This window comes from Perca fluviatilis, chromosome 17 (assembly GCF_010015445.1).
Source record: "Perca fluviatilis chromosome 17, GENO_Pfluv_1.0, whole genome shotgun sequence".
NCBI lineage: Eukaryota > Metazoa > Chordata > Actinopteri > Perciformes > Percidae > Perca > Perca fluviatilis.
The window spans coordinates 6394423-6413795 of NC_053128.1; the positions used below are offsets into that span (position 1 = coordinate 6394423).

The following is a 19373-nucleotide window of genomic DNA, read 5'->3' on the forward strand; positions in this document are numbered from 1 at the left end:
GCTTGTAGCAGTGGCTCTGCGATAGAAAGAATCAGGCCCTTCGATGAAAAGTTGGAGGTATAAGCCGGCCTACATAAAAACTATGACTCAAGGTGCTTTTTTTTTTTTTTTTTTTTTAGTAAGACATAACTTTTTGGTTCTGGGTTTATTTTTGGTTTAATTTAGCAACTGTGATGCCATGTTTTGCTCCCTACTATTTACGTCCGTCTTCCATCCATCCGTTTGCCAGACAGAAAAAAACCCATGATTTTTCAGAAACAAATTATTCAAAACTGCTGGCCCTAACATACGCCCATTGATCATCGCATTATTTAGGAGAGTGCAGTGTGAAGTAAAACTGAGACTATCATTTAAAGAAAAGTTCGAAACTGGAATACAGATTGGGGGGGAATCAGCGGCTCATCACACTCAAACTATATTAACAGAATTTGGGAAAACTAGACAAAACTAGGCAAGCTTAAATTGACACAAATACAATCAACATCGTATTTCAGACTCATTAGACTCTATGGTTTTCTTGATAAACAGCTACCATTTTTCCCTTCCTTGAAGCTTGATAACCTGCCAGCATCGGTTTGTTGTTCCCACATAAATCAAATGCTGGCCATCCATTCATGCTCTGTGTTATTTGTAGAAACTAAAGGAGATTAATAGAATCTCTCAATCAGATGTATGAATTGGCTGTAGAATTTCCCCTCAATGATTTAAGATATAACATTTAATTTATGGACAGGACGTGCATTGAGGCATGTCTTCAAGCCAGGTCACTGCATTTTCTTTTTTCTTTTTCCGTGTTTCACAATCAAGGAAACCTTTCATCTTTTTAATAGCGCGCATGCCTTCAGTGATGGCGTGTAAAAAGAGTGTGTGAGATGAATGCAGGCGTGACGCAGGGCTTTAGTTGATGTTGTGTATTCATTTGGTGTGGCACGTTGTTTGACGGGATGTTTAACAAAACACCCATCTATCTTCAGATGAAGACCGCGTCCATTAGGCCATCTTGACTGAAACTGCGGAAAACTGGCTCTAGACAACTAGTGGTCATCTTTAAGTGTGGACACATTCTTCCTCTGGGAAGGAAATGAGTCTTTATTTGGTTCATTGTTTAATAGAAAACCTGTCATGTAAACACAATTGTATTCTGGCTCAACAACTGTCAACAAGACCAAAAACTAGTAAACGAGTAAAGAAAGACGTTGTAATACTTCAAAATATCTCCTGAGAGTTTAGCTGTCATCTTATTTACTTCTCCAGGTTGAGCTCCTCCTCTCATTCTTTACCCCCCTCTCATAGTCTTTATACGTCTTTGTTTTCCTTCTCACTCAGTCTTCATGTGCAGACCTGTGTAACCCGCCGAAGCTCATTCAGTCAAACCACAGTTTCTTTAAATGAACAGTTACATGAATGAACAGTTACAGGAATGCTCACTGGGCTGGATTCCTTAGTAGTTCTGCTCACATTTAATTTGAATGTCGGGAAACACTGACTGCACTGCTCAGTTAGAGGAGCAGTGGTTGGTTTCTTCTGACCTAAGGTGAAATGGTGTAAAATGTTTGCCACCCATCAGCTTTCTGAAACCTATCTGGAGTTTGACATTTACATCTATGTTTGAGATTGAGCCTCAATACTTAAAGCGTAACTCTCGCCAAAATGCAACCTAGGGTCTTTTTGTGAATGTACCCGAGTCAAACTTTCATTTAAAAGCATAATTAGGACGGAAACGCCACTTTTAAGATTGACCGTATTCTAGTTTTCGGTCAATGAATGACATTTCCTCCTATGGAGTCCGTTCATTCGCATTCGGAGAGCGAAAGTTGTTCAAAACCTTTCTTTTTAGTAAACTCTGTGTACACAAACAATGTTCTCAATGCTCGAGTTCATGTGTAGAGCCCCTGGTGATACTTCGAGCAAAGTTTAATGTTGTGTCGAGCCTTCTTAGTGTTTTAAAGTGATTTTGATGCGATCATAGTAGTGCCCCTCATTCAATAGGCCATTTTTTTATTTGTTTTTATTTTCACACGTTTTCTATACAAATGTACATAGCGCAACAGTGCTGCCATGTACATAAATGCACAAATATACGGCACAGTATACATTACCTACACAAACGTCTTCTACCCACTCCACACCCTCCCCATTCCCCATGCATCCTCATAAACTATCCGTACAAGTATACATTTGGAGTAAAATTAGCCTACATTGTGCTCAAAAGGCCATTTGACCGAAAATGAGAATACGGTCAATCTTAAAAGTGGCGTTTCCATCGTAATTATGCTTTTAAAGGAAAGTTTGACTCGGGTACATTCACAAAAAAACCCTAGGTTGCATTTTGGCGAGAGTTACTCTTTAAGATAACTAACCTAAGTGTTTGTAGCATCGAGTGCCAAATCTCTTAAGTACTGAAATCTGTCATCAAATCCTTGGCTTGATTGGTCTTGTCTACTTATTCTTTGGTCAGATATTTGCTAGTTTTTTCTCTAGCTTCTTTGTGGTAAGACTCAATTAAATATATTGGGGTTAATTTCTGACATCATAAAAAAGGATTTTGTGCATTGAAAGTATTGCTTTTGTTTTGGTATAAAAATAGAATTGTCTTGCTGCACTTGTATGTGAGTTCAAATGATACCCGCCCTTCTGACATATTTTCCACTGCAGGAACTTAACCAAACATATCTGTGATGTGACGTGTTGCTGAAACAGATTATGGCTCTGCTTATGAGGGGATGCTAACTATGAATTCCAGCTTGCGGAGGTATCTTGCCGTAATGTGTTGTCACATGATTACATCAGACACAATGTCTGGCAGAAATGGGGAAACGCATCACCAAACCTCGCAGGGAAACATTAAATGAGATTATAGAAAAATAAAGTATTGCCATGTGCGCAGTAGAGGAAACCCCAAAACTATAAGTGTTTTGGTTTTCTATTGTCTGTCCGAAAGTGCTTACTTTACTCGCCTTCCCCAAATAGATCATAATCAGAGTGTACAGCCTGGGCACAGCGGTGTTTTGAGCTTAATGCTAATGTAAATGTCTGCCTCTTATGCTCCTGTATCTAGGCAATACATGTTAATCATCTGACACTTGTCAAAATAAAATATACATTTTTCCAACCAAGAAAATGAAAAACTGCTGTGATATAACAGATCTAGAGCGGTAAAATATTGGGTCTTAACTTTAAAGTACTCCTTTCTCTTCAACAGTTTCCCAAGTTTGAGTCCTGCCCTAGACCCTGTTAAGCGCTCTTAGGCGTATTTGTTTTTGGAAACCAGACTAATGAACCTCATCATCTGTGCTAATGGGCTCCTCCACGTCATTAAACATTAAGCTGATAGGAAACGCCAAACTTGTCAACTGCTAACCAGGAGCTGTCAGGTGGATGTTACAGGCATATCCAATGAGAGAGCGGATAGGGTACATTGTCGCACAGGAATTACCCTACAGTCTTGTTCTAAAAGGCGCCTCTCAATCAACCCTGCAAAATGTATGCTGAATTGTCTATTTCATGAACATTAGTTGTGCTTTATGTGGTTGACGTCTGACGGTGATGGCATGTGGCTATGAGTCCCTTATCAGGATCTGGACATCAACTTTCCAGCCTCCTGCTGGCTTTGTTTACGACTGACGAAAAGGTAGCTAGCCAGACCAGCCAGACCATCTTTACTGCCATCTCCTGACTGAGTCGCTGATCCCGATAGAGGAATCAACTCACTAGTCTCCTGCTGACTCGGCTAGCCTGGACCGGTCAAAGTTTTCAAATGGAAACATCAGAGGAAAAGGTGAAGATACCTGTCGGCAATGCCCTATGGCTACGATCCCGTCTACTTAGACAAGCAAGACCATCTTTGTGCGTCCATCTCTACATCAGAGGGGCCACCGAGTCATGTGGAGTGAACACCGACTGGGACTTCTCTACTGGGCATCCTGCTAGCCGGTGTGCAGGCGTCAGACAGTAAGCTGTGTGGCCTCCGTGCTTGTGTCGGTTTCCAGCGGGATGTCGTGAGTTGTGGTGTCCTTTTTGCTGAGACTTGGCTGGATCCTGCACATCTCTGGTGTCAGGTTACTGCTAAGAACAGACTGTAAATGAGCTGAATAAAGCTCTTTTTAAACAAGGAACTGTCTCTGAGTAGAAGGTGACAATGATCAGGAAGGTGTGGGCACATTCCTCAGAGTTGCAGATTTATGCCAATTCATCATGACCGTTAAACACACGCTGCAACGTTAGGAAGTTTGGCAGAAACCGCGGGTCAAATCAGAACGTAAACCTGGACTGCATCTCGTTATTTCTGTTTGTTTAAGGAGTATCGATGGCTTTACACAATGGCGATGGCTTTATCAAGATGGATGTTCAGTTTTTATGGCTATGAATTTCCTGTAATTTAAAATGTTAAAACATTTTGAGGCTGACTTGAGTGTAACTGATCCATCAGATGGATCATCCATTGATTCATTTTATGACTTCATTTCCAACAGCTGAGTCATTTATTATACTTCTTTCCTTATTCATTGTATCTGCGTATCTGTATGTAGGCCTTGTTAATATAAAGAATGTCACTGTTGTCTTAGTGTTTGTTTACTTCAGTCTTCCTCACACTCTACATGCATTTGTTTTTTGATATCAGTACATGTATTCTGCCCATAAAAACATGGTTGCGCCTTGTTGTTTCTGAAGGGGCATTTGCAGTCCTGGACTTTGGGTTTGCTCAACGCCAGCTTACTGAAACTAATAAAATCCTCGAGGCCTTAGTGTGCTCCAAATAAACAAGGTTGTACAAGGTGTCGTTTGACAACGTTGGAAGGTAAGGGCAGGGCGCAGAAAGCCTGCTGTCATTGTCCTTCCTCACTTATCTTTCTCCAACAACGTGTGTTTCTCGATTGGGGGGGGGGAAAAAGAGAGGAAAAAAAGACTGAGTCTACAGCCATGCTACTGGCTCTGTGAAGCTGTACTTGGGCACAGTGAGGCATTGAGCTAAATGCTACCACCATGTTCACCATCTTAGTTTAGCGTAACCTATGCTAATTCACACTAAATACAAAGTACAGCTGATGCTGATGGTAATGTCATTACTATTGCAAGTATTGAGTATTTAGTCCAGTATGGAAACATTGAAACGTTGATGTGGTAAAATTCATCAATTTTACTCTAAACCACAAATGTGAACCCCGTGGCGGCCCTAATGGAAAAGTCAGGAGATCTCCAGAGTCATTAGGATGCATCATCTGGGGATCGTGAATGTTTGTATCAGATTTTGTGCCAATCAATTCAAAAGTTGTTGAGATATTTCAGTCTGGACCAACCAACAGGCTGGCATTATCCCTTGAGCCACTGGTAAAAAGGCTGAAGTGGGTGTGGTGGATTGTTTTGGAAAGTTTAAAAAAAACTTGTTGGATACAGCCCTTCCTTCTCCCACTTTATGTGATTGCTTTAAAAATCTCAATACATTTTGTGTTACATTTATTGATCTCTTCTTCTTTCTCAGAGATAGCTGAGTTGACAAGATGAGTCGGCGGCGTGCAGACTCCGATGGTTCCCTGGAGCCTGACGATGAGGTCATGCCATACAGTGACGATGAGACAGATGACGAATTGGATGAAAGCTCTGAAGGGGAACCGGAGCCACCTGGAGCCGGAGTCCTGCATCCCCCGGCGGATGCTAGACCCAGCGGTGAGTAACTAAAGACACTAATGACTTTGTTTTCATTTTGAATGAGATGACTACAGTGATGAAATATTCAGCTGTCAGTGCGCATGTAAACAGACTAACTTAACCGGGGTCTTACCCCGGGAGTAACTCTACCTCCGGTACAGTAGGTGGCGCTCTGTCAACGCACAACTGGCTTCTTTTGAATGTTTTCATTTACACACTCTTGTCACAGCTTTTAAACACTCTTGTCACAGTGGAGGAATGCACAGTGATCTCGCCAGATGACTGACAACTTGTTTGGCTCATTATATCAGTAACCACTGTCGGATGAAATTAGCAAGCAAACCGACATTAGTCGCACCTGCTCGGTCCCTCCACTTTTTTGCCGAGACACAGCGTTGACCATCTCTTTAGCCATCTCCCGGTGTCTGTTGGTGCCTCGGCAGGGAGTAAAATGGAGACTCTATTCCTATGGGTGACGTCAAGGGACTTCAACGCTCCTGCAAAGCATTCCGGGAAGGCGGCGCTACATTGGAAAAATGCTGCGCGTCAAAAAGCTGGCCAATGCCCAGCTTCATGCAAATGAATCCGTTGAACGCGACGGGACTATCCAGCAGAAGTAGACGAAAATCTTTCAAACTGACCTTTGTCGATGAAATGAAATGAAGACAGATTCAGCAACTGCATGGCCTATTTCTCGCTTAAAATGTTTTCAGAAACACATTTCGGTGAACTATTTTTGTAAAATACGGGATCGTATTCTCAACGAGCCGCCATGACACTCTGTTGAAATTCTCGAGTAGCTGCACCCACGTCAAGCATTCGTCCAATCAGCTGCTGGTCAGGGGCGTGGACCATCAACCATGGCTGTATGACGTCGCGACACCACTCGTCAGTCGTGTCGCAAAAGTGGATCTGTACCGTAACGATTGTGTCATAACCATGCGACTTTCTGTCGCACAGTGGAGAAATTACCGTACAGTATAGGAAAAGCTCGCAGGCAATTGGGGGGGACTTGGAGGCATACAGTCAAAGGAGAAGCCCATAGAGAGTCCATGATGGGTTAGGAATACTTCGGTATGTGGCAAGTGAATTCATATGAAGTAACATTTATCCACGAAAAAAACGATTTCTCTTGGCACAGCTACCAGAAGACATACAACTTTCACACAGGTTGATCACGTCACATCTAGCTCAGTTTGAGGCTGCGCAGTACGCTGAGCCATCACCGGAAAAGTGCTTCTGATTGATTTCACCGCTCTCCGTCGAAGTCTATGGCGTCGATATGTCCATTTATTTCACTGTCTATTCAAAAACCACTCCAGCAGAGTGGGGGACGGGCAGTTGAAGCATGCTCAGACGCTTAAACCGATCATACCCCAGTTAAGGTGTATACATGCAGGATTACCCCGGTTACTGAAGGAGTTCTCTCAGTCTGTTAACCGGGGGTTATGAGAACTCCAAATTTAACCAGGGTAAGGTGTTTACATGGCGTTTGAGCTCCTGTATGTAACTGTAGGAAAAGATGCAACCGATTAGGACACAGACATAAAAAGAGTAGCTTCTTATTGTATAAATGTTGCAGGGGTGGAAAAGGATGGATTAATTGAAAGAGGTTTGGAGCGCCCGCTTGCGTGTCACTCGAGCAGTCAGCAGCTGGCCCCCGATGACAAGAAGCAAGAGAGCACAGAGCAAAAGTCTACTGTCCTGCAATGCGCTCTATACTTCTTTTACAAATCCTCTTGTCATAATGTTTTTCTGCCGCAAACGTTGCCTCTTTGCATGTATCCCCACTTGCTGGTCTGGTGTGCAGGATTTGGTGATCATTGGGGCGGACAGATCATGCCGTAGGCTGCGCACTGGATCACGGCTGTGCTACTGTATCAGGTGGTGGCACACTACTTGCATCTTACTTTGGATCATCTTACTATTTCAAATTTCACCCACACTTTTAGATTTTCTTTTCCCAGGCATTTTCAGTTAAAGGTTAAAATACCTGCCACCAAGATGCTTCTCCGGGCACGGATCATAGAAAGTGAAACTTTCTTTCTTAAAAGGGGCGGTTGGATTTGTTATCATCACACTTTTCACATTTTTATTTACAGCTTTATATGTTGAAATTTATATCATAAGAAAACGGGTAGGCTAAAATGACATTATCCTCATTTCATAATGCCTCTACGAAGTTCAACTGTAATCTGGCTCCTTTGATCGAAGGATAGAATATTCAACTATTTTGGGTCACTCCTACTTATTTTTATGTTAAGTAACCCATTTTTTCATAATGTTTTCTTTTTCAGAGATGGCATGGAAGGTGAAAGCCAATGACCGACCTTATCACCACCTGCCAGAGTTTAAGAAAAAAGTGTTCCTGTGCATCAAGAAGAGCAGATACTCTGTAAGTTGTCATAACACAATTTCATAGACTGACGGAGCCTTTATCTTCCTCCCTTCTTGGTCCTGGTAGAACCTGATCCTGAGCACATAGAGCTGAGCCTGGCTAACACACCCTGGGTAAAGAGCAGGACAAGTTTGTGTTTTGCATGTTTCAAACAAGCTATTCATCATGTTGACAATTATTTGAATCCTCCAACAGTCATTTGATTTTCTTCCTTTAAAGCCACCATTAGTTTCACGAGTAGTCTGTACCGATACCACCAAAAGTGCACGATACTCGATACCAAAGTCCGTACCACAGTGTATAAAAAAACAATTATTGGCTACTTCAACATTAATTCCTTTATTTTAACATTATAAAAAGCGGTCACATATTAAAAAAGCAATCACAAAATAGATATATAATAAATATTTAAACAGTTGAACATCATAAAAACACATCAATAGTGGCGTGTAGCCTTCAAATAATAAATAAAATGAAACTAAATTCCCAAATCAAAACAATTACAAGAAACATCCAGTGTTGCCACTGTGTGTGTGTGGGTGGATGGATGGATGGATGGATGGATGGATATACACACACACACACACACACACACACACTTTAGTTGACTAATAAAACTGGGCAGGCTACAGGTGCTAAGGTACACTCGTAAACATAAACTCCTTATACAATCTTTTGCAAGCATTAGTTTAAATTCACGGACATGGTGGCAGGCCGAAAAGTTTTTTTTTTTTAAAACCATTAACTTTTCAATAATTATTAAATCCGGTGACATTAGCTTATATTTTGCTTACAGGACACAGGCTGAATGGCGCTGCATGGTAGCACCTTAGGAGGAAGTTTATAACCTTGCAATGGGCTAGCTTCGTTAACAAATAACTGGCTATCGCAAACATTACATGGAGCATAAAGTTAGCTGGCTCCACAGCAACAATGCCAGCTGCCTCAAACAAATGCATAGGGCTTATGTTTCAGGATAAGGATTAGAAGTTTTACGGTTTGTTTATGATGTTAATATGACATGAAACTCACTCACCTTCACCAAATCGGAGGTGTTGCCTCCCTTTGTTTGAAATTAATGATGGCATCGTTTGCACAATGGCACCCCAGCATCAATTACAGTGCCCTCCACAATTATTGGCACCCCTGTTTAAGATGGGGTCATGGACTTCTAAAAATTCTCCTTTTTTTATAAACAACATAGAACTCAAATGCAAAAAGAGAGAAAAATCCAACCTTTTATTTAAGTACATTACTTTGGTGGTAAAAAAAAAAAATCGCATTTAGAAAAAGAACTTGAAATCATGTGTCCCACAATTATTGGCACCCCTAACAATTCCGCTGAAAAATGTAATAGATTTTTTTTTAAATATATTTTTCTGTAGTTGCTAAAGTTGGTCAGGGTATCTAGGAACTTTTAAATAGTAATTCATGACTTCCTGTTTCCCTGGGGTATAAATATGACGTGACACAGAGTCCTAATTCTCTTACCCATTTGTCAACATGGCAAAGACAAGAGAACACACAATTCAAGTAAGGCAGATGTGTGTCGACCTTCATAAGTCAGGCAATGGCTACAAGAAAATAGCCACTCGCCTTAACTTGCCCGTATCTACAGTCAGAGGAATCATTAAGAAGTTTAAAACAACTGGAACAGTGACAAACAAGGCTGGAAGAGGTCCCAAGTTTATCTTGCCACAACGCACAGTGAGGAGGATGGTAAGAGAAGTAAAAAAAAGTCCTAAGCTCACTGTCACAGAATTGCATCAAAGAGTGGCATCTTGGGGTCACGAAGTCTCAAAAAAAAACATCAGACGCTCTCTACATGCCAACAAGCTGTTTGGGAGGCATGCAAAGAAAAAGCCTTTTCTCACTAACACTCACAAACGTAAACGTCTGGAGTTTGCTAAGCGGCACTGGGACTTCAACTGGGATTGTGTGCTTTGGTCAGATGAGACTAAGATTGAGTTTTTTGGCAACAAACGCTCTAAGTGGGTCTGGCGTAAAACAAAAGATGAGTATGCCGAAAAGCACCTTCACCACCGTGAAGTATGGTGGAGGATCTGTGATGCTTTGGGGCTGTTTCTCTTCCAAAGGCCCTGGGAACCTTGTTAGGGTGCACGGCATTATGAATGCTTTGAACTACCAAGACATTTTAAATAAAAACCTAACGGCCTCTGCCAGAAAGCTGAAGATGGGTCGTCACTTGGTCTTTCAGCAGGATAATGATCTTAAACATGTGGCAAAATCTACACAAAAATGGTTCAGCAGTCACAAACTCAAGGTCCTCCCATGGCCACCTCAGTCCCCAGACCTCAACCCAATCGAAAACCTGTGGGGTGAGCTAAAGAGGAGAGTGCATGAGAGAGGACCCAGGACTCTGGATGATCTAGAAAGATTGTGCAAAGAAGAATGGTCAAAGATCCCTCTCTCTGTGTTCTCCAATCTTGTGAAATGTTATAGAAGGAGATTAAGTGCTGTCTTGTTGGCAAAAGGGGGATGTACAAAGTATTAACATCAGGGGTGCCAATAATTGTGGGACACATGATTTCAAGTTTTTTTTTTTTCTAAATGTGTGATTATTTTTTTTTTTTTACCACCAAAGTAATGTACTTAAATAAAAGGTTGGATTTTTCTCTTTTTTTGCATTTGAGTTCTATGTTGTTTAAAAAAAAAAAGGAGAATTTTTAGAAGTCCATGACCCCATCTTAAACAGGGGTGCCAATAATTGTGGAGGGCACTGTATATGTCCGTATCAGTCACAAATGCAAAGTACTTCCATATTAGACTAAACTTGTTGCGATCTTCAGTAGTTTTCCCAATGTGCTTGTAGGCATTCTTCTTCTTTACCACTTGTGGAGAATTGCAACACATTTATTTTTTTTTTTTTTTTTATACCATTGGTACCTCTGCTACTGCAGAAAAACAAGAACAGTCCTATTTTAAGAATGTTGGTACCGATTCTTGTGACATCCCTACAATCAACCTGCAAAGAATTAAAACTTGCTGAAGAGAGTTGATGGTTAATTGATCACAGTCCACATTTCCTGGGAGACTAGAGAAGAGCACTGCATTCACAAGTCCTACTGATAAAAATTCTGACCTGCAAGAGTCAGTAAGTCAATAAGTTTCTGTTCCTCAACTATGGAGGCTGATTTTTTATTTTTTTTTAACTGAACAAAATCATGCAATGGACATTAGTAAGCATCAACTGACCTACATACTACATGGCTTGGCTATGATAGATTTTAGCCAGATCTATATTTGATCTAATCCCCAAAGAAAGTGGGTATAGAACAGGTTAAAGTATGAACATGATAAACAACACTAACAAGGAAGTCTGCTGTATTAATTTAAAAGTTTTCCTTGTGTCTGCTTCCTTATGTTTCTGCGGAGTCATTTCTGACTCAATCAGGACTCTCCGTTTGTGCTTTGATGATACTGTTACTTTTTATTTTTATTTTTTTTTAATATGTAGATAAAATGTAAGATAGGGTGGAAGCATGTGAATGAATGGCAACTGGGTGTTGTACTTGATTTAGTGGAGAGCTTTCATACCCTCAAGAGATCATGGCTTCACTTGGTTTCTGCACATTTTCAGTTTACCACTCAACTCTTTTGTTAACCCTTGTGTGGTCCTTTGGGTCACCGGGACCCGAAGGACCACACAAGGGTTAACTTAGTCTACCCTACACATTAAAAACGAATACATAGTTTGCACCTTTTCCTCTAACTTAAAGCTTTAGCTGATTGGTAGAATGCTCTGTCACTGCTGGCACTTGCTGAGCTCAGCAAAAAAAAAGTCCCATTCATATATTGCATAAGGATTTAGATTTTTAGCCATAATGTCTGCCTTTTTTTGTTTTCCAAATGTTTTTTTTCGCTGAATCAAATGTTTTATGGTCACTATTCTTCTTGTAGCTGGTTGGCTTGGTTCCAGGGTTAAAACTCTTCACATAAGCCTTTAATGAAACGTCAATGGAGCAACTTAATGGGGAATATCATTACGGGAACCAGAGCCGTTCTAAAATTGGGCAGTCACTGTTGAACTCTATTGTGTCGTCGGCCTTTGGAGGCTAAAACCTGATCATCCAGCTGAGCCGACCTGTATGTTACCAAAAGGCACAGCAAGGATTGAAGCCAGAACCTTTTAAACTAACCCTAACGGCTTCAACAAATGTAATTTAGTGGGATGAGACGTCCTTTCCTCTGAAGCGTCACATGAATTTATCTGCTGTATGGGTGAAGTAACAACTCCTTCAGCTGCACGGCTTCTGGGAAGGCTGCTCTCGTGTATCCTCGGCTATAGCGCCTTGATTATACCTCCCCGATGCTCGCTCCTTGGGGCAGAAATAAGAGCTTTGAGATGGCCTTCACTGAGGAACAGAACAACCTCCGGTTGAGCCGAGGACAGAGGAGCTATCAAACAAGGGTTATGAGATGCAGCCTTAGAGTCCTAGATCTAACAGGAAGCTGTTGGATAGAAGGTAAAAACGATGAATGTTTTTGACTGGCCTGTAGCTGAGGCTTTACCTGGTCAGCGTTTGGGTGGTTATCTGTAACGAAATGCAGCGGTCTCATTACTGACGTCCCCACTGAAACTGGGCCACTGCCTGCATAGTCAACCAGGACTTTGACTGCCAAGTTGGAAATCACTTATTCTCATTAGTCCTTTGGCTGTAGATGAGATACCAAACTTTCACTTAAAACCCTCAGTAGATCTCCACTGCTTTAAACATATTCAGGTTACATATTCTAGAAAGCTGAAATTCTTCAAACAAGACGAGAAATTGTTGGACAATCAATTAATTTCACTGATTTGTTTGTAAAACCTGAATAATTTTAAGATTAGTCCTATCGTGTGACGGGGTTAGCTCAGTTGGGAGAGCAGGTGTACGTGTATAGAGGTTTACTCCTCGGTGCAGCGGCCACAGGTTCGACTCCGACCTGCGGCCCTTTGCTGCATGTCATTCCCCCTCTCTCCCCTTTCATTTCTTCATCTGTCCTGTGAAAATAAAGGCCTAACAATGCCTAAAGATATAACTATTAAAAAGATTAGTCGTTTCAGTATTGCATTTCCATAAAATTGGAGGACTCATAAAAAACAAACTTACAAAAGAGTGCTCGAAGTCCAATGAGTTAGCATGGGTCAAGGGTCAAAATGTTGGATCCTAATTATTTCCCATAATGCATCTCAGTAGTCTTTTCATTACCCTCCCTGTGAGCTCCCATGTCTTTCAAACTCCAGATCTCCAGTTTGTAAAACCAGACATAGTTTAAAATGTGTAGTATCCAAGCCCAAGCTGAAATAACCCAGATGGCATCATCAGGGTTATTTTCTCCGAAGCTCCTCCTGAGCCATAACCTGACTCACCAGATGGCTTGTTAAACAGAACCATCTGATAAGCTATCATTGGAAACTGTTTGGAAAAGGGCAGGCACTTTAAAAAAACTAAACCTGGCAGGTGATTGGAGGAATCATTGGGCTGTCACATCCACCATTGTTGCAACAAACAGTCGGCGTCATCATACACATGTAAACCATGCCCGTAGCTTCCAGTAGCTCCTGACAGGACGATGATTGCTTTAAGCGCTGGCTGTGCGGACTGCGGACACAAACGCATTGCTCGAAGCCTGACATGATTTTCTATAAATCGATATGTCACTCGCGATTCTTGCCCGATCTCATTGTATGGCGAGGATCCTTCCGCCAGCTGATGTGTAAAATTGGTGGACTTCCCCTTTTTAAGGTGCATATTTTCTGCATCTGTTTAACAGCACAGGACAAAATACCAACTGCTTCTGCGCTAATCACGGTCTGCTTTGTGTTTCTCCTCTGCAGGGAAACGCCATCAAGACGTACAAGTACAATGTCCTCACCTTCCTCCCTCTGAACCTGTACGAGCAGTTTAAGAGGGTCGCCAACCTCTATTTCCTGGTTCTGCTAATCTTACAGGTACATTTCATAAAAAAACAAAAAAACAAAGATGAACCACCGGTCTTCTGACTTAGTGTTACAAAAAACAAGGAATAAGTGCCATCGCTTGTTTATTTGTTTGTTTGTTAGATTATTCCAGACATTGCTACTCTGCCCTGGTACACCACACTGATTCCTCTAGTCGTGGTGCTTGGAGTCACTGGCATCAAAGACCTGGTGGACGATCTGGTAAGATTTCTCCCCTTTGGAATGGATAAAACCGTATTCATCCACAGGGAAATTGCTGTGCAGAAGTTGCAATACAAAGTGGGAACAGTGCAAATCCAAAGAGTGCAAATCCAAAAATATAAACAATATGTACAATGCCAGATCAGGTATGGATTGGGTAATGGTATGGATCACAAATATAAATGTAAACCGGTTAGCGGTAGGTTAATGTCCATTGTGTCCCGTGAGTCTGTCAGAGACAAAGGTAGAGAGATAAACACACTGCTAAATCCACTTCTGGTTGTTTTTATTGTAAGTAGGTTTTTTTTTTTTCCTGAGATTTTAACTACATCTAAGTAAACCTTGACTTTGGATTTATTTTGTGAGAGTACTTCAAGCTCAGGTTTTAGCTATTTTGAGTGAACAGCCAGTATAATTTATTTCAGTCAGATCAAATTTAGCCTGTTTTATCGAAAGTATCTACCTTTTTATTATATTAAGTAGTAGTATTAAGTATTGTATTATCCAGTTTGCTCTGACCTCTTTTTAATGTTTTTCTACCAGGCGCGTCACAGGATGGACAAGGAGATTAACAACAGGAAGTGTGAGGTCCTGCTTGATGGCAGGTCAGAACAAAGTTCATTTTCCTGTTTCTTTGATTTATAAAACAAGATATTCCCATCTTTTAAAACTAACACCATTTGTGAGAAATATCAGTTGTTCGAGTCCAGGTTGACAACATGTTAAGATAATGAATGATAAACCAGTAAGATTTATTATAACGTCCTAAAGAAGTACAATCTTCTTAGTTTTGATAAATTATTTCAACCTCACACTTACTCGATATAGCTTTACCAATTTTCAGCTGTCATAACTAGACTTCACTATTTATATATACTATATACTTTATACTTGGAGACTTATACTTGGAGACTATAAAACCTCCTTCGCATAAACTGCATCCTCAATTGGAGGCGCAACCCTCTGGAAGTTTTGTGTGTTGTCATGGATGATTGCGTTTGTTTTTGTTAGGACTTTTTTTGTCCTTGTAAATCATTTAAAAAAAATGATGAGTACAGAAACTGTGATTGATCTCTGCCACAGGTTTCAAGAGTCAAAGTGGAGGAACATACAAGTTGGAGATGTGGTTCGAATGAAGAAGAACGACTTTATTCCAGTAAGATGCAGCAACCTTTTTGCTGGACTGTGGGACAGTTACTGTTTAAATGTGCATGTGTGACCTCCTGCCATTTTAAGCTGACACAATGGGGCACCTTGAAGCCATCAGGAAAAGTCAATCAAACATCAAAAAAATACATAGCCAACTTTGAGAAAATTCCTATAATTTTATTTTTATTTTTCATAAGCTTATAGTTATTTTCAGAACATTTTATTGTAAATCAATTATTACCTGGTTACATCTGTCAGATGGGTGTCCTGTGGCCTAGCTAGCTAGTGATAACGTGGCTAACTGCTGTAGATCTGTTCAGTTTCATGGTCAGTAAGCTGATTGCAAAATATCTGCAAAAACAACATGGATTACTGTTAATATTTAACAAGTGATAAGTAAGTACTTTTTAGATATATTTCTTAGCAAAAGAAAGTGTGACTGAATCATAACATTGTCCAGTACTTTAAAAGTAGCAGGGTTACAAATGATTCCAAGATTGTGCGTGTAAAGCATGTGATAAATATATCATTTTTTTTTTTTTTTTTAGAACTGGGGTAAATAAGTTACAAGGTCCAAAAAGTTTTGTTGCGTTTTCATTAAACTGCAGGAAAGTCTGTATTGTCCAACATTTGATGTCCGTAAGACACATTCTGAGAGGCATCATCTATGTAGAACTGCAGAGAATGTAACAAATTCAGAGCATATAAAAACTAAAATATAGGACCCAAAATACGAACCTTGTGGCACTCACCAAGTAATATCGTGAGACAGAGATAAAATCACGTATTTGAACAAAAAAGGTCCATTTTAAAAGGTAAAATTTGACCCAGTCAAGCGAAGACGCATTGAGCCGTTTCTGTAAATGATCTAATGGTATTTGATGGTTGATGACAGCAAAGGCTGTAAAATCAGCTGATTTACAACAATGCTTCCTATGGTTTGAGAAAGGGATGGCCATTTAGAAATGAGGTAGTTGTCACCGAGCACAGAGGGATGTCGATTTTGACTTAAAGCAGGGCAGAAATACACGGGAATATGTGTGGGCAGATTTGAGTGTTAAACCCTTCAGAATGCTTGATGAATTCTACATTTTGAATGTGTATCTTTTATTCTCTTCAGGCTGACATCCTGCTGTTATCCAGCTCCAACCCAAACAGCCTGTGCTATGTAGAAACCGCTGAGCTTGACGGGTAAGTTAACCAAAATAAAAGATAATGTATTTATCATAATTCAGTGTTATGACCATTTAGTTTTGAACTGTAATATCTATATTGATTGTTACATTCAAATATGAATAATGAATATATATTATGTATGGAGTGACTGCTAGAGCAGTGTTCTTTGGTCTGATAAGTTTTAGTTTGATCTGTAGTTTTCTCAAGAGTTTGGTCAACACATTACTCACCGATAAGAGGAGAGTAAATGTGTGAAGAACTTTTGCCAGGCCAGTGTAAGCATATATTCTGCGATTAAGTGGGAAACGCCTTTAAATCAACAGACCTGCAGGAACTATTTTACAGTAAATGTACTAAACTGAAACGAGACTGAGACATCACTATCGCCTTTTGTGTTTTTCTGAGGTTTGTTGTATGCATCTTGCATCAGAGAATTAATTATAAATAAAATTTTCAGAAATAAGCTTTATTTATCCAGACAAATCAAGTTATCCTAACATGCAGAGTCATTTGATTTTTAATTCTTTCCATCTTAATTGAAATTTTATGAACTTGAATTTGTTAAACTGTGATTCTGCTTTCCTCGGGGCTTGGTTTTTCAGTCCTTTTTAAGTATTTGTCTTTTTTCTCTGCAGAGAGACCAACCTGAAGTTTAAGCTGGGACTCAGAGTGACTGATGAGAGACTGCAGGAGGAGCGTCAGCTGGCTGAGTTCAATGGTAAGCATGAATTCAATTTATTTATAGTATCAATTCATAACAAGAGTTATCTCAAGACACTTTACAGATAGAGTAGGTCTAGACCACACTCTATAATTTACAAAGACCTAACAATGCCAGTAATTCCCCCAAGAGCAAGCATTCAGTGTGACAGTGGCGAGGACAAACTCCTCTCAGGAAGAAACCTTGGACAGACCCAGGCTCTTGGTAGGCGGTGTCTGACGGTGCCGGTTGGGGGTGTGATGAACAGTGGCGATAATAGTCACGATAAAGATAATGGAACAGTGACTAGAAATGGTAGTTGTAAGACTACTTCACAACTACAAGCCAAGTTTATTTGCATGAACCTAAATCACTTATAATCACTCAGAGACTCACTTCAGAATAAAAGCCAAGGATGGAATGAAAATATAAAATGAAAACTTATAGAATTGTAAAAATATAAAATGATTTTTGAAATAATGACACTGTATTGTATTGTATATGAGAGGAATAATAATATTAACAGTAATTGGAAAAACTTCTTGGAACATTTTCATCTACACCAAAATTAAAAAATAAGTGCCAATGAGTAACTAATAATAATAATAATAATAATAATAATAATAATAATAATAATGTTATTTGCATAGTGCAATGTGTACAATATTTCTGCAAGATATTCTTAAGAATATTCATAACCTTGATATTTCAGTTTTAATGTTTCATTTTTTAAATTAAGTCTCCAGACAGTGGCGGCTGCTGGTCATTCAAAGAGGGGAAGCTCATTTTTGGCCTACATCATAAAAATTGTCCATTTATTTATAATAATAATAATGCTATATATATATATATATATATATATATATATATATATATACAGTGCCTTGCGAAAGTATTCGGCCCCCTTGAACTTTTCGACCTTTTGCCACATTTCAGGCCTCAAACATAAAGATATAAAACTGTAATTTTTTGTGAAGAATCAACAACAAGTGGGACACAATCATGAAGTGGAACGAAATTTATTGGATATTTCAAACCTTTTAAACAAATAAAAACTGAAATATTGGGCGTGCAAAATTATTCAGCCCCCTTAAGTTAATACTATGTTGCGCCACCTTTTGCTGCGATTACAGCTGTAAGTCGCTTGGGGTATGTCTCTATCAGTTTTCACATCGAGACTGACATTTTTGCCCATTCCTCCTTGCAAAACAGCTCGAGCTCAGTGAGGTTGGATGGAGAGCGTTTGTGAACAGCAGTTTTCAGTTCTTTCCACAGATTCTCGATTGGATTCAGGTCTGGACTTTGACTTGGCCATTCTAACACCTGGATATGTTTATTTGTGAACCATTCCATTGTAGATTTTGCTTTATGTTTTGGATCATTGTCTTGTTGGAAGACAAATCTCCGTCCCAGTCTCAGGTCTTTTGCAGACTCCATCAGGTTTTCTTCCAGAATGGTCCTGTATTTGGCTCCATCCATCTTCCCATCAATTTTAACCATCTTCCCTGTCCCTGCTGAAGAAAAGCAGGCCCAAACCATGATGCTGCCACCACCATGTTTGACCGTGGGGATGGTGTGTTCAGGGTGATGAGCTGTGTTGCTTTTTACGCCAAACATAACGTTTTGCATTGTTGCCAAAAAGTTCGATTTTGGTTTCATCTGACCAGAGCACCTTCTTCCACATGTTTGGTGTGTCTCCCAGGTGGCTTTTGGCAAACTTTTAGCGACACTTTTTATGGATATCTTTAAGAAATGGCTTTCTTCTTGCCACTCTTCCATAAAGGCCAGATTTGTGCAGTATACGACTGATTGTTGTCCTATGGACAGAGTCTCCCACCTCAGCTGTAGATCTCTGCAGTTCATCCAGAGTGATCATGGGCCTCTTGGCTGCATCTCTGATCAGTCTTCTCATTGTATGAGCTGAAAGTTTAGAGGGACGGCCGGGTCTTCGTAGATTTGTAGTGGTCTGATACTCCTTCCATTTCAATATTATCGCGTGCCACAGTGCTCCTTGGGATGTTTAAAGCTTGGGAAATCTTTTGTATCCAACCGGCTTTAAACTTGTCCACAACAGTATCTCGGACCTGCCTGGTGTGTTCCTTGTTCTTCATGATGCTCTCTGCGCTTTACACGGACCT

The 19373-nt window shown here is 40.2% G+C and overlaps 1 protein-coding gene across 3 annotated transcripts in view; it reads left to right on the plus strand.

Annotated features, from left to right (window-relative positions):
• The window catches only part of atp8b1 (ATPase phospholipid transporting 8B1), a 50829-nt gene that overhangs the window by 8328 nt on the left and 23128 nt on the right, over positions 1 to 19373 (plus strand). For all 3 annotated transcript variants that reach the window (XM_039780331.1, XM_039780333.1, XM_039780332.1), the window contains exons 2-9: positions 5480 to 5664; positions 7944 to 8041; positions 13887 to 14000; positions 14112 to 14210; positions 14754 to 14815; positions 15294 to 15366; positions 16480 to 16550; positions 17171 to 17253. In XM_039780331.1, coding sequence (XP_039636265.1) covers positions 5499 to 5664; positions 7944 to 8041; positions 13887 to 14000; positions 14112 to 14210; positions 14754 to 14815; positions 15294 to 15366; positions 16480 to 16550; positions 17171 to 17253 — 766 coding nt within the window. In that variant the 5' untranslated portion in view covers positions 5480 to 5498. The remainder of the gene's footprint in view (positions 1 to 5479; positions 5665 to 7943; positions 8042 to 13886; positions 14001 to 14111; positions 14211 to 14753; positions 14816 to 15293; positions 15367 to 16479; positions 16551 to 17170; positions 17254 to 19373) is intronic.